This window comes from Ischnura elegans, chromosome X (assembly GCF_921293095.1).
Source record: "Ischnura elegans chromosome X, ioIscEleg1.1, whole genome shotgun sequence".
Taxonomy (NCBI): Eukaryota; Metazoa; Arthropoda; class Insecta; order Odonata; family Coenagrionidae; genus Ischnura; species Ischnura elegans.
In genome coordinates, this window is record NC_060259.1 from 71,842,737 (window position 1) to 71,867,278 (window position 24,542).

General features: G+C 37.8%; 1 protein-coding gene across 1 annotated transcript in view; it reads right to left on the reverse strand.

The window, feature by feature from the left end:
• LOC124170686 (sialin) overlaps positions 1-24,542 on the reverse strand; it is a 162,054-nt gene that overhangs the window by 6,521 nt on the left and 130,991 nt on the right. Inside the window, exons 5-8 of the mRNA XM_046549587.1 lie at positions 17,668-17,752; positions 9,581-9,804; positions 9,083-9,232; positions 7,275-7,407 (exon numbers count right to left, since the gene is read on the reverse strand). Of these exons, the coding sequence (XP_046405543.1) occupies positions 7,275-7,407; positions 9,083-9,232; positions 9,581-9,804; positions 17,668-17,752 (592 nt within the window). The remainder of the gene's footprint in view (positions 1-7,274; positions 7,408-9,082; positions 9,233-9,580; positions 9,805-17,667; positions 17,753-24,542) is intronic.

Genomic DNA, 24,542 nt, shown 5'->3' on the forward strand with positions numbered 1-24,542 from the left:
GGAATATGACGTGTATTATAAAACCTTCATTTTATACAGTTGGAGGGATTAAAATAGGAAATCTCAGTTAAATTATGAATTTGGAATATTTAAAACATTGCGTACCGGGGTATTTAAATTTCTAGGAACGCCAATTTCGAAATATGTGCCTATTAGGGCGTAATTCCTTTGGTTTAAACATGATTAAAAAGCTAATGTTTAGAATATAACTTTACCCAATCAAATGTTATGATGCATCAATTCATGAATAACGAACAACAACTTAAAACGTACTAACGAATGCGTATTGTACGCTTTAAAATCGTTTAGGTTGACACGCCTATATGACGAGAATCTTCGTCATCCGTCCGGAATGTTCGGGAAAAAAATGACGAGAATTCTCGCCATCCGTACGCAACGTGTTAATAACTGAATTCATGTTGTACATGAAATCATTCATTTGGATGAAAGTAGTTGCCTACTTAAGCTTCTTCACATTATCAAAAATTTGACATATGTATTGCTATCTCTTTAGCATAGGAGCTTATTTTCCTGGCATTCACCAATGAAGTAAGTCATGAATCTTCAAGTAATTAAAAATTTCTAAACAAATGATGATTTCTCCTTACATGAGGAGGGAAAAAACCTTTCTCTTCATTTCAAAAACTGCATTTGATATTGACCACTAAATCCTAATAATGGGCAGTTTGTTTTTGATAGTGACTTTTACTCCTCATCATCAATCCCAGTTATAGTCAAAACTCTGCTAGTTCCTATTCAGTGACATCATGGCAAAATTGGCAGTGCCTGAATGTACTTTCCTTAATTTTTTAAGAAGTGAAATATTACTGAATGTTTTTGTTATTACAAGTTATTATTTACATTTTATTAATTTTTTGTTTTGGTTATGAGTGTGTACATTGGAAATTTTGAGGTAACAAAATTGTTATTTGACTATTACATCTTTTATTAACCAGTGGCCGAACGGCATTCGGGCACCATGACACCACTGTTCCTATTCCAATGACAGACCCTGCTATTTAGGAATTAGAGGAGCATGCAGCCAGTAAAGAAATGAGTAAAAGGTTGAGACATATGACTTTGGACAGTTGTTTTGCACAAGAATAATTTTAATAAAATAATTTCTAAAAAAGCTTGGATCTGCTTTTTATTTTTAAAGGAAAAAAAATCACTTTCACTGAGAGATATCTTTTTATCTAGTAGTTTAACTCTCTGCTGTGTATTCATTTTCATGTGAAGGAATGTTTTGACCGAGAAAAGTCACAATAAGAGCTGACTCAGGGTGTATGATTGGGGTGGTAGATGGCCATGTATTTACATGTATAAGGAGGTAGGTAAAAGTAGGAGAAATTGGCAGCCAGGTTAGATATTTCAGCAATTTTTTTAGCTTGACTGCCTGAATTAATGAGAGGGATGCCATTAGGCGACTCTGCCACAGTTGATTGCAGGGAAATGAGCTGTCAGTTGGTGAATAGCGAGTCATCATGGATGAATGTATGTGGGAAGGGAGCTGCGGTAGTGAGGGCATAGTTTTTATGTCATTACAACGGGAAAGTTTCATAAATAATGAGCAATTTGGAATATAAGGTTCAGGATGAGTGAGATGGCAACCCACTCATTAGGGTGCATACTCACAACAGTATTTTTTAATGTGTCCAACACATAATGAAACCAAAGTGTCAGCATGCAATATTATCAGTACAACTTCAGAAATTTTAAATAAAAAATGGTCTTTGCCTCCTTGGTGTCCATAAGGGTTATTCTACTGTCATGCAAGGTGTAAAAAAGAGAGGGGTTGAGATTCCTTTATAAATGCTTATTCTGTGTTGCTAACATAAGACATTTTTAGCTTAAGAGATTGTACTTCAGTGACTATTAATTGTATTACACCCATGTCTCGTATAGCCCAAGGGATGCGTTCCTTGGGGTCTTTACGCTATACGAATTTGCGTTATACGAGAGCGTTTTAACATTGGGAAGATAGGGATGCATTCCTGGTAGCATAGTTGTTGGGTATCTACCCAGACGGCACAGGAAGTTTTCGTACCTGAACACGAGGGTGGACCATCAAGATACAAAAATCGCGCTTAGGAAGTTACTAAAAAGGTTTTGTTTCTTTATTTCCTATAATGACGAAAAAAGATGCAAGAGGACTGGCAAATTCATATGCATCGATAAAATTGTATCTCATCGATAAAACTGTATTTGGTCTGGGACTATTTTCTTTCGCGGGTGGTGCCATCTGGTGCCATCGTGCCATATCCTCCTAGAAAGATCACATGTCTTCACAAGCTAGCACAAGCCGTTGGAGATCGCGTCGTTTACGTAACGTCTTACCACATTTCAGGGATTTTTGTGGTTCTTACCACATTTCAGGGATTTTTGTGGTTAAGTTTGTGAAAAATAGAGTGTCTGGTAATAGTGAAGTTTCCCTTATTCTTTAATTTCATTCACTGGGCTTCAGAAACGTGTTTGTGAGATATTTTTGTTAAAAATGCCTTTCGTGTGTTTATTGTCGGGATGACGTAATGGAAACTCCGGGACATGGTTCAAGGTTTTAGCTTTCCAAAAGATCCTGAGTTGAAGAAGAAGTGCTTTTGGGCGATAAGAAGAAAACATTTCACCCCTACGAAAAGCTGTGAGGTATGTACTCTTTCTCGCTGTAATTATTTGGATGTAATTTTAAGTTAGAAGTGGCTTCGGGATGTTGATGCATCAACATCTCGAACTATTCAGTACTATAGTACTATTCAGTACTAAAAATGGTGATTGAAAATATTGTAGCAGCAATTCTTTTGAAAATTCTTGCATTTTAGTTGTCTTTTTTGTATTAATTCATTTGGTGAACGTGTGGTTAAAAGGAGAAACTAGGAATAAGCTGCCAAGTTTATAGGATCGAATATTGCTTCTTAGCTTGCCCTATGGTGTATTACACGTCGGCTTTCATCATTTCAAATTATCTTATGCTATAGTGTAAAACAATAAAAATATCAGGCATACAAATATTTACTATATTTACGAGCCTAGTAATTTGATTTCTCATGCAGAAATACCAAAAATTGGAAATGATTTGACCTAATAAGTTACATGGTATTTTATTATTTATTAATTTTAGGTGTGTGAGCTTCACATCGCACCATTGTGATATCAGAAAGTAATCTGTGGCCTTGGACGAGAAGACGAGGAGAAAATTCTTGCTGAATAGAAGGTGCCCAGATTGGAGGAAGGTACCATTGCTTCACTGTTACCTGTCGCCAAGAAGACAGACATTGTGGCAGAAGTGACATATTTGTGGATGTGGATTTGATTTGTGCAAGTTGATGCTGTGATAGTGGACGTTCATCGGAGAAAGTATTGAAGATAGTTTTTATGTATCGACCAGTCCTCTTTTAAATAATTTTTTATTCGAAAGAGAATAAGAGTAATTGTTTCGCTAAATTAGATGTGGGATAGAAGAGAAAATTGGAAATATTATTGTGGTTGACAATAGAAAATACATAATACAGACATTGTGGCAGAAGTGACATATTTGTGGATGTGGATTTGATTTGTGCAAGTTGATGCTGTGATAGTGGACGTTCAGCGGAGAAAGTATTGAAGATAGTTTTTATGTATCGACCAGTCCTCTTTTAAATAATTTTCTATTCGAAAGAGAATAAGAGTAATTGTTTCGCTAAATTAGATGTGGGATAGAAGAGAAAATTGGAAATATTATTGTGGTTGACAATAGAAAATACATAATATATGTATTGTATTTCTGTGGGTTTTTTCTTTCCTGCCTCTTTAAAATTTCTTGTGGTGGTGACTTCATGCAAAGTAAGTATAAAATCGGAGGTGTGATCTAAGAGATACCATGTTTTATTTTACAAGTGTTTATGCTGGTGATTTGGCAGGACTTTCATATTTTTAATAGGTTGATACATTTACTGCAGTGACCTAGAGACTTTTACTCATCCCAAATAATTTTTCAAATACTTTAGCGCCTGATATGGGTAAGTTTTAGTAGCTGAGACTGAACTATACGTTAATTTTTGCTTGCATTTTGATGAATTCGATCATACTAATAGCAGATGTGTCAGCAATCCTGTTTCATCGGCAATTTTTATTTAAAAATTTTATTTCGTCAGGCTTTAGGGTAAGCTTTTTAATGCTCGTGGGCTATGTGATGTCTTATTTAGGGTCAAAATTAATAAGAATTTACTCTTATTAACATCTCAAGGTTTCCAAGTAAGTACGAGCCACTTAAGAATGCTGGATGCTGGGGATGCGTGAATTAGCCTTGAGAATCTCATTTTTCGCAGTTATTTAAGTGGCCGAATAAGTTTTGTAAGTTCTCAATGGGTAAATAATACTATATCATGAATTCTAATTACCATGAAAAACTCACAACCGACAAAAACTTTGTCGGTCGTGAGTCTTTCATGGTAATTAGAATTCATGATATGGTGTTATTTACCTATTGAGAACTTACAATTCATAATGATTCGTATCAAGGTTCTCGCTACGGTCGGTAGCTATCGATTGTGTTGCGTTCGATACATTTTTCGATCGTGCGAGTTACGATAATTTCGACCTAATCGATTGAGATTAGCCTGAGTGCCGTGTTCCTGCGCGCTTCGTATCCAATCGTACGTGCTTAGTAGCGGACATTCACATGCTGCGTACGCGCTTCGTCGACAGGCCGCGAATGGAAATTATCCATTGACGAAAAGCGACGGAGCGGCACAGTATCCCCTTAGTCAATGGGTACTATGTACATACGAATTAGATACGGAGGGTTCTGTGCCGTCTGGGTAATACCCTCTAAACCATATATATTCCCATAAATAGCCTTAAAATACCTTATTTATAGAGATTTTAAAGTTGATAGTATCTTTAAAGATATTGGTAACGCATTCAAAGACTTTTATTCACGTTAAAAAAAATTAGTACGTGCTTTTGAAATTCCCTCCTGTCGTGCGGGTAGGCTAACATCTGCTATCTCAGGGGTTCGTAATGCATTGCCGGCAGTTGATGATTTTTCATACCAGTCTAAAAACAGCTATTGTGTCACCCAGGCCCTTTTGTCGCTAATCGAAATGACAGGAAAATGCTACTTTGAATGCCATTTCATAGCTAGCGGAATTTATGAATGATAAATCATTTTAATTTGAAGTCCTCCGAGGCATTAGCAGCTACGTGAAACAGTCTTTAAATGCCTTGAAACCTGACCCAGGTTTTCCTTCCCTGAAAATGAATGAACGAGAATGCATTCTTTTCCAAAACAATATCGTCTCGTCAACACTAAAAACTAGTTGAGGGGGAAAGGAACCACTTTCAATCACAGCTTGGAGTTAATCAGTAAATATTGCGGTGACTGCGCTATCAACACTTCCAGATTCACCTGATATCGCCGCACTGAAAATACCGGCTTGCCGTTTAAAATTCTGGTACCAACCGGAGCTTTCACTAAATTTCTCGGAGCGATTACCACCCTCGTCTTTTTGTACAGATTCACTATGAACTTTCCGTATGTGTAGACCGCTAGGTTGAAGTTGGTGCGGCTGAGGTCACTGATGTTTTAACTTCGTCTTTATTCAGAATAAGGCATCGTGAGTTTAAACTTCCAAGCAATATCGCTTTGACGCTCTCCATTTTCGAAGCAATCGACCTCTTCCAATTTCTCTTCTAGGTTTATGGTTTTTCTTGATAAATTCTTGATTTTTCTACCCGCACTCCTATTTTTTGCCATTTTCTCTTGGTTTTTACTCTGTATGGCTCTATCGAAATCACCTTCTACTGCTGAACTGTATTCCTGAGACGCAGAGGGCCTAAGACTGCAGGGAGGGGACGAAGTCATTGTGTTTGAGACTCTATAGCAGATCCTTTTATGTGTTGATGCTATTCATACGCAACTCGGCCACCGCTCCACTTCTCCCCCGTGAATACCGATGACCTTGAAGGCTTTAGCGTAGACCCTCTACCTGGAAGTCAACCGCCCGATAACCTATGACGGCAAAAATTACGTCTCAAACCGTATTGCTTAACACGTTTCGTGCTCATGACGTAACATCTACGTCATGGAAGCCACTAACGAGTGGATGAGAAAGTAAGCGTATTATCCAAAATAAGGAACAAAACCTTCGTAAAAATATCGGTAACACGGGTAATGTTCACTTTAATTTAATAAAACTTATAGAAACGCACAAATTAGAATCATTTCACGCTATCAAATTAATTTTGGCAGTATTATGGTGTTGTTAAGAGTTTTTTCCAATCAAAATAACTAGGCTTAATTCGATTCTCTTCACAATATTGACGAAGAGCGAAAAAATAGCAGAAATAAAGACTTGTATTGCGGGGAAATATCTCAAATTTGATAGGTATGCTTACAAAATTGTGATATCATATTTTTGAAAAATGAGGGATTGTTTAAAAAAGAACGAAAATATGGTCCAAGCATCATATCTCGCGAGATCACTTTGTTAATATAAAATTTAAAAAATATGTATTTTTTCCCCAAATTTCACTTACGCAGGATTGCCCTTAAAATATTGTGAGCGCGGAATGTGTTTAAAAAAAACTCATTTCCACTAGCCCCACGCTTAATTATTGATCTAAATTAACTATTATCATTCTGTTAAGGAGACGAGATAAATTACTTCGGTAGGCCGGCTATCTGGACCCAATGACAAGTAATACTTTTGGCCATTGCACAGCAATGGATTTAGATAAATATGTAAACAAAAAAGAAGATTTGAGGCAAGCAATAATAGTACTATGCGTAAAATGATAGCAATTTCGTGCGTACTTAGCGCAAGTTCACATTTTATCATGTGAGCGTTGAAGTATTTTGATTAGGCTACACTGCGTTTCGATGTTTCCCCGAGGAACGAATTTCGCTAAATCGAAATTGCGCTATACGAGACAAGGGTGTACAGTTTTTGCCTGCAAAGGGCATGCAATTTAAAATGAGGAAACATTCACTAATGGCTTAAAGTTGAACTTATTAGAAAAAACACTGAAAGTATGAGGTGGTTACTTCTGATTCACATGATTATGGGTATGTGCGAACTATTGAGCCTGAGGCCTAACGATCAAATACAATACTTGATGTGGCAATGGTTACAAATATTGCCACCTCTATTCTGGGATTTTATGCACATATTTTGTCACTACAGAACAGTTTCTGTCAGCTCACTGCTAAATCTGATTAGTTTCCACAAAAACCAGTATTAAAGCATAAATGCTCTCCTTGACTAGATGATAGTAATATTTTTGTGGAATAAACTTACCAAATGTGGTGAAAATTTTTCTTGTGGCTGTTGTTGATAATTTTCCAGTTTTACGGAGGTAGTCTGCCAAGCTGCTGGTAGCCAGAGCAAAAACATACTTTCCCAAGTATGGTAAGCTTGACAGCAAGCCATTCTGAAAGGAAATTACGTAACTCAATTGATAACACTGACGATTACATGATGTACTCATATTTACATAAAGTTCAGGGTGAGCTTCCTACTGATAGTAATAAAGATTTGCATTCATCATTTTTAGAGAAATGTGGCAGGTTATTTAGGGTGTAGGAAAAATAAAATTTGATAACCAAACCGCAATTCTTAGGAAGAAGAAACCAATTTTTTTCAGGATAACAGAAAGATTACTAGTAAATTTAACACATTTACACAAGCTTTAAAGTGGAAAAAAGTATCTTCTTTGTACAGTAGATTCCGGTTAATAGGGTAGTTTCCTTCATCAAAGAAAACAAAAGGCAATAATTGCGATTCGTTACCCACCATTAGTGTATTCATAATATACAAATTATTTCGTTTTCTAAATGCCGGTGTAGACGAATGGCAATGGTCCATTTTTATCCTCATTTGAAAAGGGCCAGATTGGCGCCCATGCGATGCCACTCCACGTGACGTCACAGGGACCTAGTTTCTACAGGAGAAGATAGGAGTTATACATCGTCTGAGGTTACCAATGCATGCATGAGGCGCAGAGCTCAGGGAAACATGTCTTAATAATCACTTATTAAAACTGGCTAAGGTCGGAAAGTTTTCCTCGTTTGATAAGGTATTAATAATCCTTATTTAAGCCAAGCGCTACCAGGCGGCAGGGCACTAGGCTACCCGCTGGCAGCCTGCGACGTATCAGCGCTAAGCCTCGCCTCAAGGTCACCTCACCGGGCGGAGGGGGAACCAGAAATACGACGCACGGAGAGATTTCCCATCATTCCTACTAACGCGTCGCGTTTTCGCGCGCTTGAAAATTTTCACTTTTCATTTAATCGCGAAAAATAGATATTATGATTTAAAAATCTAAAAGCGTGAAATACGTACTCCAGGAGTAATAATCTTTCGATTAAGGCAATAAAAAAATAATAGGAAACCACCCTATTGGGACATATCGGGACTTGTGCACTTTGCCCCAATTAAGCGGGTGCCCCAATTAGGGGAACTATCCTGCATATGGGCATAACACAAACGTTGAAATGATATAAAGAATGTTTATAATGCAACATAAGTTTATTAAACTATTAATTTGATTAATTAATCAGCGAGTTTAGTTAATTTATTATGATTTTGAATAATTATAACAATTTAGTTAAAAATATTTTTCACAGCCTTGGGCGACGCTGAATGAATATCTTTTACTAAGTCCTATAAAAGAAAAGTCCTATCCTCTTGCGGATAGTATAACAACAAGAGCTTTCAAAATAGGGCAAGAATAGGAACATTAGTGAAAAATAAGAGTAAATCAACGGAGGAAAATAAAAAAAAATAGTATTCAGAAAACAAAAAAATTTAATTTCGTCGCGAGTATAGAGTCTACGTCGCCGACTCATGGCCCAATTAAGCGGAGAATACTCTGGGGTATTCCTCTATTGGGTTCTGTTCTTCAAGATCTGCCCCAAGTAACCGGTGGACCCATTAAACGGAATCTACTGTATTTATTTAGTGCTCAATAGGTGATATGATTACGAAATTTTATAACCTAATATCTTCATATATGGAAAAGAATTTTTAAAATTTACATGTCCAATGACTGGAGGCAGACTTGATTTTATCTCCTAATATTAGCTTTAAACATGATGTTACCTTACCTCCTTAATTTTGAAATGTAAAATGTACTTCATGTAGGTTGGTAACTGGTTGACGACAGTGAAGTAGCTGAAGACACTGGCACCATGAGTGATGATTATGGCCCAAACTGGTGGAGAAGACAGAAGTGGCTTCCATGGCACGGTAAGGGGCTGCAAGTAACATGATGATCATGAATTAATATGTACCACATAAGTAAGAAAGTCATGCATATTAATGGTACTGTTATGATACATGGTTCAAACCACATAAAACAAGTAGTTATTAAACATTTTTGGGAATATTGCCTGTCTGTTGTGTAAATACTGCACATATTTATGCCTCCACAAACCTGCCCCTCCATCTATCCCTGTGCCAATTTCAACATCTATCTTAAACAATTCAGACCTCTCACTCCGTGTCTAGTCCAATAAACCGTCAATTCTCTCTAACCTCTGTATCAAATACAAAACAGACCTAAGGACCTCGGCTCCGTGTGGTCCCTGTGGCACAGCACTCACCTTTCCCTTGTGTGTGGACGAGGGTCCAATGGACGTTTCGATATATCGTCTCTCCTCAGCTGAGATCCTTGGGTGCTGTGCTGGTGTGTCGTACACGAGCAGCATCCATGCCACGCTCCATACCAGCCCCACAACACCTGTCACATAGAACACGGACTCCCAACCCAGGGATGCAATCAGAAAACCACACACAGGCATCGTGATGGCCGCACCCAGGGAAGATGCTGGAAAAATGAAAAGCACATACATATTACCCAGGGTTTGCACATGCAGTGCTAATTTGCATAGTAAAGAACAAGAGGTTGGCTGAGCTTGAAAAAGCTCCTATACTGAACACTCAAATGGTGTAAATTGACATACTATTTATTATAAGAGCTGGCTGAAGCCACCTTGACTGAACCCCCGAAAATTTTAGTCATTAAAAATTCAGTATTTGGCAGAATTTTGTCTCTGTAGTTACTTTAAAAGCACGGTTACATACCAAAAATTATATTCTAGTATTCAGATTTAAGGGGGGCACGTGCCATCCCAGACGCTTAAAATATAGACAATTTTTCAATATGTTTATCATTACTTTCATTTTGTTTTGTGCATGACAGAGCCTCAATCATTTTATTCCATTTTAATGACTTTCATATTAAAATAAAGGGAATATTTTGTTCAGTAATTGTTGTATCTTGTTTTTAATATCAGGCATGAGAAGATCGTTTGCCTGTCAGACCCTTGTGCCCCCTAGAAAAAAATCCTGGATCCCCCCTATCTGTCTGTGATGGTGTTACACTGTGTACCTGTGAGTCACAAAAAGGAGCAGATTTAGGTCGTTGCAATGGGGGGACAGCTCAATATTTTCCACTGTGCCTTGGTGGTATGCAATTCCTCTCATAATCAGCTATATTGCATCTGAGATGCGATATGCATAGAAAAGTAGCTTTTAGATACTCATCAGTTATTTTTAAACATTATTTTTTTAAGCTGGTGGAATGAAAAATTTCATTAAAGAGCCATGTTAAAGATTGCCGTCTTTTCAAAGGTGTGTGGGGGTATTGAATACCCACCAGGATAATCGGTAGTTGCGATATTTATAAATTGCGAAATTTTAAGGTAAATGGTTCAAAACAGTTTTTCGGCTTTCTGAGGGATATTTTGTTAATCCTTAAACTATTCTATTAGTAATATCAATCCAATTAAGTAAAATGGATTAAACTTAAAATTTTCTCTGAGCTCTGGGGGGGGGGGGGGTAATAATCCCCCAAGACTTCCCCCTCGCCGCGCCACTGGTGACATCCACAGGCTGAAATTTCACAATTGTGTTGGGAAACATTCGTCATGGGTATGAGAAAGAGCTTTCTTCATCACTAGCAATCCATTATTGTAATTAGTATTCTTTAAATGACAGGGCAGAAAAGTCAAGATAAGTGATTAATTTCCATAGAATTGAATTATTCCGTCATGAATATGGAGTCAAACAATTATCACTTATTTGCTAACTTATTTTCAGGGGCGACATAGCTCAATCCGTGGACGATTCAACAATAACACTCTTCATAAATCAATAACTATTCGCATGCTTTTTCCTAAATTTCTTCGTTATTAACCTGCCTATTGTTTAATTATTATTTGCCATTAAGGAATAAGCTATCCACGTGCGAAAACTTAGTTAAACTTAAATTAAATGTCATTTAATTTTCGGCGAATGTGTCTGCAATAAATTTATTTCACGACTTCGCATACTGTGAATATTTTCCTTAAAACTAAAGAAAATCGACTTATCTTTCATTGGCGTAAATATTTGTTAGCGCGCGTTATTTTACGCATAAGAGTTCACGCCGCCGATCGCTAGTCCCCAGTGGCTTCATCTGTGTCGGCCATTGTACTCGTAACATCGCGGTTTGTCTGAACTAACTGGCCGTATATCGGTGCAAATGACCCCTCAAGTCGATCACAGTGACAAACGACCGACGGAGCCACTAGCGAATCCCTTAACCCGTCCGCCATTCCCGGGCCTCGAATGGAAAAGCTTATTGCGGGATCGAATGTGTAACGTCGCAAAGGGGGCCGTTTACGAGCCATCGGCGAGGAACGGGAGAACAAACTACCTCGTGCCGCTTCGTGTTTATGTTGACTCGTCTAAGTATAGGCGGAGTAGTTATTGCTCGTGATCGAAGTGAATAGGAAACAAGTGATTTGACCCGATACGGAAACAGGCGCGTGCGTCACGGGTCGAGAGGTCACAGCCGAGCCGCTTCGAGCGCAGCGTCGCGAAAAAATACTCGGGCTTCACTGTCTCATGCCCGGTTTACTAGAGTAGGTACCGTAGTAGGCACTTGCGGCACTTAAAATTTCTCGTAAAGCAATTTATGGTAAACAAATCCAGTCAGTTAAAAACTGCTTAAATACATCGTGCAGCGCTGTTATTACATTTGTATTGATTTTCATTTGTAGCTACATAATTTTTTAAATAAAGGCACCGAATACGTAAGGGTATGAACTGTAAGCAGGGGCGGATTAAGGTCTTTGTTTCGTGGGGGGCTTTCCGCGGCGCCTTGATGGAGTGAAAAACATCTCACCGATAGCTGTCATCGGAGAGGCGCCATTGAAATTAACATCTTTTCATTTTTCCAAAAATTACTGAGGAGCGGCCATCTCCTACCCCGTACATCCTCTTTATTTCGCAGAAGACTCCAAGTAACTAATTTGAAATTATCGGAAATTACACTCACTGAGAAGGTTAAAGTAACGATAGATCAGCTCTACCTTTGAACCGATAAATTTTTTAAAAGAGTAAACGATTGTTTGCCAGGCACTAATGTCTTTCAATAACAAATTTTCTCTGAGATCTAAAAAAGTAAGACAGGAGGAAAATCGCAAACATCGCAAGTCTGCTGCAAGCAGGGAAATAATCACGCATGACAAGCTATAAGTTAACAATTTCTGAACAATGCTCAATAGAAAGCTTCGCTAAGCGTACAAAAATTGATTATGAGGGTGTAATTATAGTTGCATAGGAAATTTTCAGTGTAAATACGTGCTAGAGAGCCAATTACCACGTTCAAAAATACAAATAATTACATTAACATGTCTAAAATAATAAATTGTCTAAAACGATACTTTGCGGAAGCTGTGAATCATTTAAAACAGTTTACAATAAAAATTAATACTCAGTAGGAATGGAGTGTTTCTAGTGGTACTTAAAATAGCTGATTTTATAAGGAATTTTCAAATATTCAACCTGAAGCCCGCACAAATACTGCGGTTATTGATTTTGGAATCTAAAATGTGAGCATGAAAAACTTAAACAGACAAATTAATACTCAGTAGGCAGAAATATGGCCCAAAAATTTTGTGAGAAGGTCGTTAACGAAAGATAAAATTTCATCATTCAGGCCCATTTTCACCAACACGGATAATAGTCTTTATTATCTCAGTTTTCAAAAACTCGGTTAAAATTATTATCTCAGAAATGTAAGGATCATGTTTCACCAACGACGTTTTATCTTAGTTTTAAAAAACCGAGATAATCAGAATAAATGATTTGGCTCGTACGTTTTTCATAACTCTGACGTGGGAAAAATAAATGACGCTATGCAACCGTATGACATGGAATCAGCTTTAATAAGCCGGTAAGTGTACAATCAAGTACAGAGTGATAAAATGAACAGCAACCATGTTAATGTTGACAATTAGAGTTAGAAAAGCTCAAATATTACGTTTTCATGGAAGGATTCATTAATTTGCCTTACCGAATACTACGAACGGGTAATAAAAAATAAATAAAAAACAAATAGGGGAACCGCGTTTGGCAAGAGCAAGGAATGCGAGAATATTGCGGTAAAAAGCTTGTAAGCACCTTTGCTTAATGCATCGTTAATTAAAAATGAAAATTTTTAATTTACCGAGACTCCCAATTTTAAATAAACACAGTTATTGGTTATTTTGTGCTACAATAATTAATTACGTCTCACATTGGTAAAATTGCGATTTCGAAGATAACGATGCTGTTACATAGGTATTAATTCCGGAAGAGGACAGAGATTAAAGGTTTTTGTATATATATATATGTAAGAAAATTCATAGAAAGGCTTGTAAAATTTATGAATAAGAACATATTTTGGCAAGAGTTGTCGGAATCATTGGATCAAGAGGAGCATAGGCATGGAAAAGCTCAAGTTTAAGAGAAAGAAACGTGAAATTGCTTTGACAAAGGGAGATCATGTGCCCCATAATAATGATAAAAACATTTTCCTCATGCCTATGCTTGCTTCAATTAAAATTATTCATATACTTGTCGCCGCATGATGATCAAAATGAAGACGACAAAAAAAGCTATGCAAAAGTTGCTTTGGCGAAGGCCCGAACTCTCCTTCTAGTTGAGAGTCGTCGACGGTACCACTATATCAACTGCCCGACTCTAAAGTATTCGCACTATTTTAGCATTATACATTATTATTGTATAAGGCTTGTTAAAAGTACTGCATGAAAACTAATTAATTACAGCCAAAGTAAGGCCCTATCATTAGAACCACTGCCAGTTTAGAGATGTGTTCGCCATTCCGAATGCTATAAAATATACGGTATTGGAAACCTCCACCTCCCCTTATGAGTAAAATTCGTCTTCTTCAATGAGAGCGAGAACTGCCTTTGCAGTTTCATTTGCCATTTTGGGATGAGTAAATAAATGTACTTTACCATTTATGTTAAAATAATCTGCACGCTCATTTATCCATAATGAACGTGGTCTTCGAATAGAATATCGATATTCTTCATCGCTGTCATTCGTATTTTCCGAGAGCTGATGAAGCTGCATGCACGCCATGCCACGCTACATCTGCCCTCAGATTAACTCGGATAATAAGCTTTGAACGGCGGAATATCGCTAGTAAAAGTATAAACCGAGATAACAGCCCAAAACCGAGTTAATGCATCTGGTGAAACGCGATTGTTTTAATATCTCGGTTTTTGGTTGTAGGATTAGAAAAATTTGCCATGTATTTCAGGTTTTAATTAAACTGTTGATTTACTTTAATAAAAAAAATGAAAAAAATTGCTACTTGCATTAAATAAAAAAAAGATATAACAATAAAAAATATTAAAAAAAAATAAAAAGATATATAATGCAAAAATGAAAAAAATATATTAATAAAATGGAAAAATCAACTTAAAAAAATATTTTATATATGTAAAAAATTATTTATTAAAAAATGAATGTATTAGTCTTACTGAAAAATCTATTTTAGCCTTAAGTTTCTGCTATCACTAACAACACACTACACACACAACATATACAATGGCGCAAAAAAATTATTATTTTGTCAACTGGCTGGTTAGGGTGAGTTTGGCTCACCGGGAAAGCAAAATAGGCGCGGAGGAATAATGATCTGAGAATATTATCCGAGTTAATTCAAATATCCTCGTTGGTGAAACTGGGCCTAAGTCTCATCAGCGAATGAACTTGAGCTGGGGGCAAAATCTTGCAGAATCATCCGGGCTTGAGGAATTCGAACTTGGGTCACGACGTCTTCGCGTACGTTCAAGGAATTACCATTCGACCTTCGAGTCAGACCCGTAGATGCTTCCCGGAACCTCGCTCCGGGAAACTTGTTATCGAGAGATTAACGACGCAGCAGAAATCTGGAGGTCTTCCTCGATCGAAAGACACCGTAGTTAAGTTAATCGCCAAGGTTATGGCGCAAATGAGAAGAAGTGGTCGCCGACAATAATTCCATGGCGGCGGCGATGACTTTTATCGAGTTTGTTTTTTCATATTATATTGGCACTGCCATTCAAATTTAAAAGTTATTACCATAAATAATTTCAATTTCATTCACCATCAAAAATAAATGTTACTCCTCAAATACTCTTCATCAGGGGTCAACAATCCTAAGATTGGATTGACGCAGCTCTCCACTCAATTCTCCTATCAGCTTCTCTTTTCACACCTACGATTTTCGTCTCTTCACACCTGTATTTAAGTGTTCCATATATTTAATTCGAGGTCTTCCTCAAATGCTACGAAGCCAAAATTTCAGTATATTTACAACAGTCTTTCTGATTTGGTTTGCTCAACGACTATACTGTTTTTTACGGGTTCGAATCCCGTCGATTGAATGTCCCAGGTTCTATCATGGTATTAAACCAATATTGATTTATCTGTTTCCTTAAAATGTTTTATAATGCCAGGTTAGCGCTAACAGTAAGATGATAGTCTTCAACTTAACCATACCGTGGCTGAAAGTTCTGGTTAGCTTGAAGTCTGAGCTTAGAAAGAAGCCAAACAGAACTTTCAACCACCTCCAGGTAAATTGAAAGGTTGTATCTTCCAGTGGCGCAGCGAGGGGGGGGGGGTTTGGGGGATAAACCCCCCCCCCCCCAGAGCTCAGAGAAATTTTTAAGTTTAACCCATTTTATTTAATTTGATTGATTTTACTAATAGAATAGATTTTGCTATGACCGTCGTGAACTGGACTCTAGGGAGCAGTTAGAAATTTTTAAAAATTATTGAAAGTCAGGACAGAACTCTTATAAATGAATATCTCTACCCATCCTTTTCCCCTATTCTGGCGTCCGTTTTAAAATTCATCAAGTTACTAGGTAACAATAATAAAATAAACAAATCATAATTAGCGCCTGAAGATGATGATAATTCATTGAAACCCGGGTCGCGCTCTGATAAAAAGTAAGTGTTATAAGTAAATGTCTGATATCCAGGAAAACTGTGAATGGAATCAATATTTTAAGGAAACTGTAACAGCTCTTTATTAGTTTTTAAAATTATTTCTCGAAAAAATATTATTTTCCTTAAAGATATTTGCGATTTTTGCTTCCAGGGGGGGGAAGCTGCCCCCTCTTAACCCTCGCTGGGTACGCCTATGGCTTAGTCGAGTAACTCAACGACGTTAATAATTTTAGCCAGCTTTTTTCGATTTGGGACCACTGTGAGAGGTCCAATTGGATGGTTTCTACGCCGCGAATTGGTCGCAGACGAATAAAAATTGAGTTCCTTTTGAATTGAGAAAACTATTAAAACCTGTATGCGACTTATTTTTCATTACGATATAAGTAAAGGTAGGTAGCTCAAGATATATTTCGCGCCCCCCTTGAGTTTTTTGAGCATGTTAGGTTTTGAATTACCGATATCTTGAGGATATTCGTTTTCTCTAAAACACTTCAATGACTATGTCTCCGGAACTCATTCGTGGGAAACAGCTTAATGTCCCGATTTACCACTCTCGGAATTAAAGTAGCTATAATAATGAGTCGATTCAATAGGTAGCAAAAGCATTAACAGATTAACAGGCGGATTAAGAGGGAGGCAAGAGAGGCGGCCCGTAATTTTTCGAAATATGGAAAAGATGGTGACTGTCCCTTATTTTTCCGTCTCTCGATCCGTCGCGGCCAAAAATCAATGGATTTAACCCTTTCACAGATAAATTGATAACATCACCAACTCTTGCCGAGCGGTTGTAAATTTTTCGGCTACTACTAGACCTAGCAAATCAGCCGAACGCAGTTCTTGATTGTTTACACTCTTGTGAACAACTCCTTCCCCCACTGACAGGGGTGCCGACTTACAAAAAATATTGGGGGGGGGGCCAAACCGGGGACCTTGCCCCGGTAAATTTTATAAGTAGTGAATTTTAAGTTTTTTAAGCATTTTAGAAGAGTCATATGATCAACATTAGAACCCTGATCACTCGAATCTCGATATCTGGACACTCCGGGGAAAATCGACAAAACTGACTCATATTTTCCTCACATCTGTAATGAATTTTTGGGGGGGGGCTCGGGCCCCCTCAGGCACCACGGAGTCGGCGCCACTGCTCACTGAACGGTTATCCCTGAACGTGTAAATGAAATAATAATCTAATGAAGTCACCAACTCATGGAAAGTAAATGGCAAACTTTGCAGTCCTTATTTTTTTACTTATGAGAGAATGTCTGCGTGAAGATTACGTGTTTTCGTCTTATATTTCTCTTCCACCTTCCGCATTCTTGAAATGAAATGCGAATTCGGGTCGGAGAGAACGAGGCCATTTAGAGACACAGTTGAGGGTGGACCGGATTTTCGTGGCCACTTGACCATCACTCACCCATCATGTTCGAGATGAACTTGCTCCTCTCCATGGGCGGAATCCACTTGGCAGCCATCGGGTGCATCGCGGGCCAGGTCGCGCCCTGCAAGTACACCGCGGGGAAAGGAAAACAGTTTAGAGTCGGAAAAAGAAAAAGACATGCACTAGGGTAGTTTCCTTCATCAAAGAAAACGAAATGCATTGATTGCGATTCCTTGCCCACCATTAGTGTATTCATAATATACAAATTATTTGGTTTTAGAAATCCCAGTTTAGACGAATGGCAATGGTCAATTTGAACCTCATTTGATAAAGGCCAGATTGACGCCCATGCGATTCTACTCCACGTGACGTCACGAGGACCTTGTTTCGATACGAGTAGATAGGAGTACATTGCCTGAGATTACCAATGCATGCATGAGGCACAGAGCTCAGGGATACATCTCTTAATAATCACCCATTCAAATTAACTAAGTTCGGAAAGTTTCCTTCGTTTGATAGGGTAATAATAATCCTTATTTAAGCCAAGCGCTACCTACTAGCAGGGTACTCTGCTACCTGCTAGCAGCCTGCGTCGTATCAGGGCTCAAAGCCTCGCCCCAAGGTCACCTCACAGGGCGACAGCTGGAACCAGAAATGCGTCACACGGACTTTTCCCAGCATTCCTACTTAGCCGTCGCGTTTTCGCGCGCTTGAAATTTGTCACTTTTCGTTTAATCGCGAAAAATAGATATCGTCATTCGAAAATCTAAGACCGTGAAATGCGTACTCCAGGAGTAATAATCTTTCGATTTAGGCAATAAAAATAATAGGAAACCACCCTATTGAGGTTTATCGAGCGATAATATGACCCATGGATCATATACGTTTACAGACACACCTTTTTTTTTAAGATTACCGTTAAGGCAGTTGATCCCAGAATTAACGCTGACTTCTGACGTTATTTTTTAGTAGGTTTCACCTAAGGAGCCCATATATATAAGGCTAGCTGTTTCGAGTTGCGCACGCTACTCAGGAGTTGTGCAACGTTAGTGATTCAAGTAAAGCACCTCAAGACTCATGCTGATGTTTGGACCAGCGTTAATAGTGGCGGATTAAGGGGTACGGGAGAGGCTGACTTCCCCCCACGTAATTTCTGGAGAAGTTGAAAAGATGTCAACTTTTAATAAGGCCCTCCCATGAAAGGTTTTATTTCAGGAACTTTATCTTAGATTTTATATCATTGGCTAAAATTTTACTGTTAGATTTTATCCAGAGCACGTTAGAATACACGTTGGTTAAAGAGGCGACGACGACGTACCATTTACGTGCAGGCAGTCTTATTTCTTCTTTTTTCATAGTTTTTTTTATTTTTCATGGGTTTCGTATTTTTACTACTGGTTTAAAACTAATCGGGATCATGTTGAAATCTTACGGCTTACAGAATAAATCTTCGCTAGCCTGTGTACGTATCTGAGGTATAAATTAGTTTTACAATTGAGAAAATATAGACGTCAAATTTTCAAATTTGTAATGCAGAGAAATCTAGAAAAAGGTTAACTCTAATAAACGCAGAAAATATCCTGGCGACAGCTTTATTTTTAAACCGGCAATACATAACCATAATAGTGATGCGTCCGCTTAATAGGGTGGAATAAGTCGAAGGAAAAGCCGTTTCACACCACCGTTATATCTCATTCCGTAGCTTATAGCTTGCTTAATTTGCATCATCCACAGCAACTTCATCACTGGAATTCCCAAAGACTGGCCATTATAAGAGATCATTTGTGCGTTACAGAGTCTGTCAATCAGCGAATGCTTTAGATGACCTTTGGATGAAGTAGGATTTGACACCGGAGAAACAAAAATAACATATTTTGTTTACATGATGTGATAGTGTCAGCATAGTTAAGTTTTCATATTAATTCATTGAGAGCACGAGAATATATCGTCGTTATATCATTCATTATTGAGTAAAGCTACTTTGCATACTTATGCCACTTTTCATGACTGCTTTGACATTGTGATAAACATCTACTAGAGATATCGGACTTGGGAGTGGAATTTCTATTCACTTTTGTGATAATTTCACTAAATATTTTCGCTTTGTCTACATTGCTTACTTTTTTAAATTCATATTTCTAGGTGATGCGTGAATTTCCCTTCCACTAAGTTTAAAAAAATATTTTATATGGTATTAAGGCACTCATCTCTGATGGAATTGATATCATCGTGGGTACTCTCACTATTTAACATTAAATAATCTATTGTTTATGTCGACATCGTACAAATTTGAATGTCATAAACTTTTTATGTGTCCTAATTTGCATCAGTTTGTACAACCGGCGCGGGATTTACCATGAAATGTATTTCAAGAAAACGGAAATAGTGCTTCTGGGAGGCGATGCAAGTTGTAAAAAAAACACCAGGTACACAGATATGAATAATAAATCATCTGCATCTTCAGTGAATATTCAATTTTAAGTAAATTTCGTTGTGTAAAGGGCAAATAACGATACCTTGCCTGCAGTGGCGGATACGGGATAAGGACAAGGGGGGGGGGGTTAAGTGGGGGCTAAGTGGGGGTTAAAATAAAGCAGTAGTGGGGGTCGGAAAAATTACCATTCTATCTAGTGTAAATTGGATACCCAAGGAGGGCTATATCCCCTTACCCATCCCCCCCATAGATCCGCCACTGCTTGCATGAGAATTAATTTCTCGCAAGAAATTATAATTATAGACCGCACCGTTGCACTAAAATTCCGATTATGTACAGCCAAAACGTTAAAAATCTACATATGTAGAAAAAAACCGAACTACCCTTTAAGATTATTCTTTCAAATAGACATAACCAAGGGCATATTTCCACAGTTACAAGACGATGAAACAAAGGTAAAATCCTGGAAGACTATCATTGTAAATAAACATAAGTCATAATGAAAGCCAACGACATAAAGACGTTCAGTTAAGACAGAAAACCGAATGCCATCTACTACAAAATAATCGTACTAATTTTAAATACTGTGGAAACCTTGTTAATCACAAATTTGCAGTCTATCTTCCTTACAGCCCATCTCTAATAATTCGCGTATAGCGAGTAAATACAGTATAATTTAATGAACCGTAATATCATATGATACAATTTAATATAGTCTACAATTCCTAAATTAATTTGATGCTGAAGTAAGTATCACGAATAGAAAATCCACCGACATCAATGGGTTCAACAAAGCGGGCAGACCGAGCGCCATCTATTAGTTACAATGGTACCAACATCTATGGCTGCGTTTACGTCGGTGAATATGAAATTTTTGGTCAATCGCCCATCGTCCTTGTAGTCAGAGGCGTCTGGTGGTTATATTTCCAGGGTGTGCATTAGAGAAGGTGTACGATGATAAAAAAGGGCATGACGCCGATGATGAAAAAGGGCATGAAGCGTACTACGAAAAAGAGCAATCGTCTATCGTTCTTATAGTCCGTCTCTTACTTCGAGCGTTTCAAAATTCACTTTGCTTCCAAATAACGCTTGCCATTATTTCATTTCACATTGCATCCGCGATCTGGCCCATTCTGATATTTGCTCCATTCAAACGGTGGCGAGTGACGCGAGAGCCCTCTTGGCCGCATTCACAACGTCCTTACCGAGCAGCTCCATTCTCCTTTCCGAAATGGGAATAAGAGAAAGGAGAATGGGGCTCTACTGAGCAGTTGCTCCATTCGTTCCTTACCCCCTTCCCTTTCAAGCCCCCCCCCCCTATCTGAGGGAGGGGAACTTGAAAATCGAGTTCCCATATCGACCGCTAGATGTAGACTGCTGCCATCGGCTGAATACAACGCATTTACCTTTCACTCAACAGATGGCGCAAAGTGCCAGCTTCCAAGTGATTGAATTCTCCCCAACGATTGTTTTCAATTAAATCTAAAGATGCTACTCATGAGGCATTGCGAAAATTTGGAACATAGTTGCTGTAATTGGGTGTCAAAAATCAATATTCTGTATTCGATTTTCTCCTCAAGTAGTTTCAATATTCATCCTAAATGTCCTAAGCGATTTTTCTCTCGCTAGCTGGCGGGAAAAGAAGCATATTTGAATTAATAGAAGTGAGCTACAAATGTTTTAAAAGTATATACTATCAATTGAGAAAAATGAAGTTCCTTTCAGGGAGCGGGTACCGTTGTAAAATTATCGTGTGGTTTAATAATTAATCGTCAGAATTCGAAAAACGGATTTTTTAACTTTGAAAAAATATTTTTATAATTAATTCTGCTGAATACCATAAACTGACAAGCCATAGAAAAATGAGCCTGAGTTAAAACATTGATAATATCCCTGAGTGCGACGAATTTAGGTAACTGCCTTATAGTATTACTCAAATGACGACGCGACGTGACGTTAAAGCCTCTCTGAACTTCCTTCGGATATTCCTATTGGGTTAAAAATATGATATTATAGCACAAAATCTCAATATAATTGCAATGAAACGAATCCAGAAGTATGCGAACAGGATGAGATCTTTTGATAATTAAAATTTATCTTGAGTAAAGGCTGATAAAAATACCATAAGTTCCACATAAAAATCAAATTGAAAATAATGAGCAGCAATTTCAGTCTCCCATTAATTCCCTAGTTTCCTGTGCGAAGATGTCGCATATGTTTGCTCATATAATAAGTAAAAAAATTCCAGACTATAGAGATTTTTTTCTCGATGTGAACCCCATTATCCTGCGTTAATTTTAATAACGCGGGATGATTACACTTCCTAGATAATAACGTAACATCTGGGAATGGAACCAATCATTTGACTGGTTCCATTCCGCGGACGAGACCGAAATTAACGGATCCTTCAAAGGAACGAAATCCGCCAATCAGTCGACGGCCTCTCTCTCCTAGTAACGTCACTTGTGTCGATATGTCATGCATCCTCTTTGCTCCAGGATCCCATGCATATTATTTGAGATAGTACGCGCGCTATGCGCGTTCTATAAAGCGAAAAGATAGGGTCTATATAATTTTATAATTTTTTAAACGGCTGGTGCCGTAACACCTCCGCCACACGCCTATGTAGGTGACTTGTGGGATAGTATGAGGACTTGGTTATAAAAATCTTACCTTATCGAGAGAAGTCCCGTATTGACGCCGCACAGCGGTCCAGATCGCGAAAAAGTTGGACAAAAATCAGATTTTCGTTGGATGTCTTTGAAAATGGCTACCTTAATGTTTTTTGGCGTGCTATTTTCATTTCTGCGGTTATTTTTACGAAAAAAACATTATTTTAGGCGAAATCGTGGAACTTTAACTTATTGACTGGCTAATTGTAACGCCGACTGCATAGACAAAGGGTAATCATGATAAAATATTAAAATAAATGATAATTAGGTACGTAGCTTGAGTTAATGATCTTTGAAATTAGACAATAAATAAAGAAACGGCTAAAAGGAGGGTTGTTGGGCGCATTGACTTACGTTAAAGAGGTGCGATTTCCAGATATCGTGAGGTTCTTCTGTATGGACTAAAAAGTAATTATTAAATGAGTGTCAAAATATTATTTAAGTGACTCTTTTATTCTCATATAAGCAAGGCTAATGCCTTATAATTTTACAATTATGTGTTATGATTATTTAGCATAAGATTCTTCTGAATCCCACCCATCCTGCTCCTCTTTGCATTCGCTCGCAGAATTTTGAGACTCTTGCAAGACCAAGAGATCACTAACCTCCTGCGGAAGATCTTTAAGGCCCGGCATTTGTTGAGTTCAGTTTCTAATGTGCTAATAAAAGGATACGATGTTAGAATCAGTCTCCAGAACATATCCTCATTCGTATGAAGTCGAGATATTTTTCTAGCGTGATGCTCGCGAAATTTTCTACTAAGTATCTTTATTTCGACTTCCTATGCCTCCTCCGACAGTTCTCCGAAGGAAGATGAGCAGACTCGATGACATCAGCAAAATGCATTAAAACTTTGTGCACTGTGGGTGGCATGTAAAGCCATCCATAATGTCTCACAAAATTTTCCGCTGTACCCATACGGAACTTTCAAAATTTTACTGGATCAATCAAAAATCCGTAAGACAGAAATTTCAAAATGGTTGAGAATTGAAAGATTAATTCTTCCTCTATTCCTGAAAATTAATTGACTCCAAGCAACTTCGTTTTCCTCATTTTGGAGCGCGTAGTGATGTCAGTGAATTGTTTACTTGGCCTACCCCTTCTTATATCGGAGGTATCTATTAAAAAATAAGACTACTAGAACAATATCCCAGGGGACCCCAAGTCACTATTAGAATACTAGGAAAATACGAACCTGAGGTGCTTGGAAGGTTGCGAAATACAACACCAGTGAAATCAACAATTTTGTCCAACCAAGTACCATTCCTCTCCAAGAAAAAAGAGTTTGATCGCGAACTAGCTCGCCATCTTCTCTTGAGGGAATAAAAAAAATTATATTTAAAAAATTGATAAGCTCAAGTTTTGCCTCCTCATCTCCGTGTAATCTGAAACACCTCTAGATATGCATTCAAATTCCTTTTTCGTGCATCCATAGTTTCGTCTTTTTTCTCAAGCATTTTTTCGGGCAGTTCTCGCCGCGTAAATTCCCATGACATTTTTGACAGTCAACAATTTTTCAAAAAGCTACACAACAGTCTTCTTTCGAAAAAGTTTTAATATCAAATAGAAGGGAAAATATGGAAAATTAGTGCGGTGCCTCGTCTCAGACCAATTTTTAAAAACGGAAACTAGAAACGGAAATAAATGAAGCATAGTACACCTGCTCAATGATCCTTATTTCTGTGGTTGACAGGAACTAATAAATCACTGAATCACAATTTTTTTTGTTATCACAACACTATAACTTCTTTGCGAGATCACTGTAAATAACAAAAACTGTAGCCAAAATAGGACTTCTCAATTAG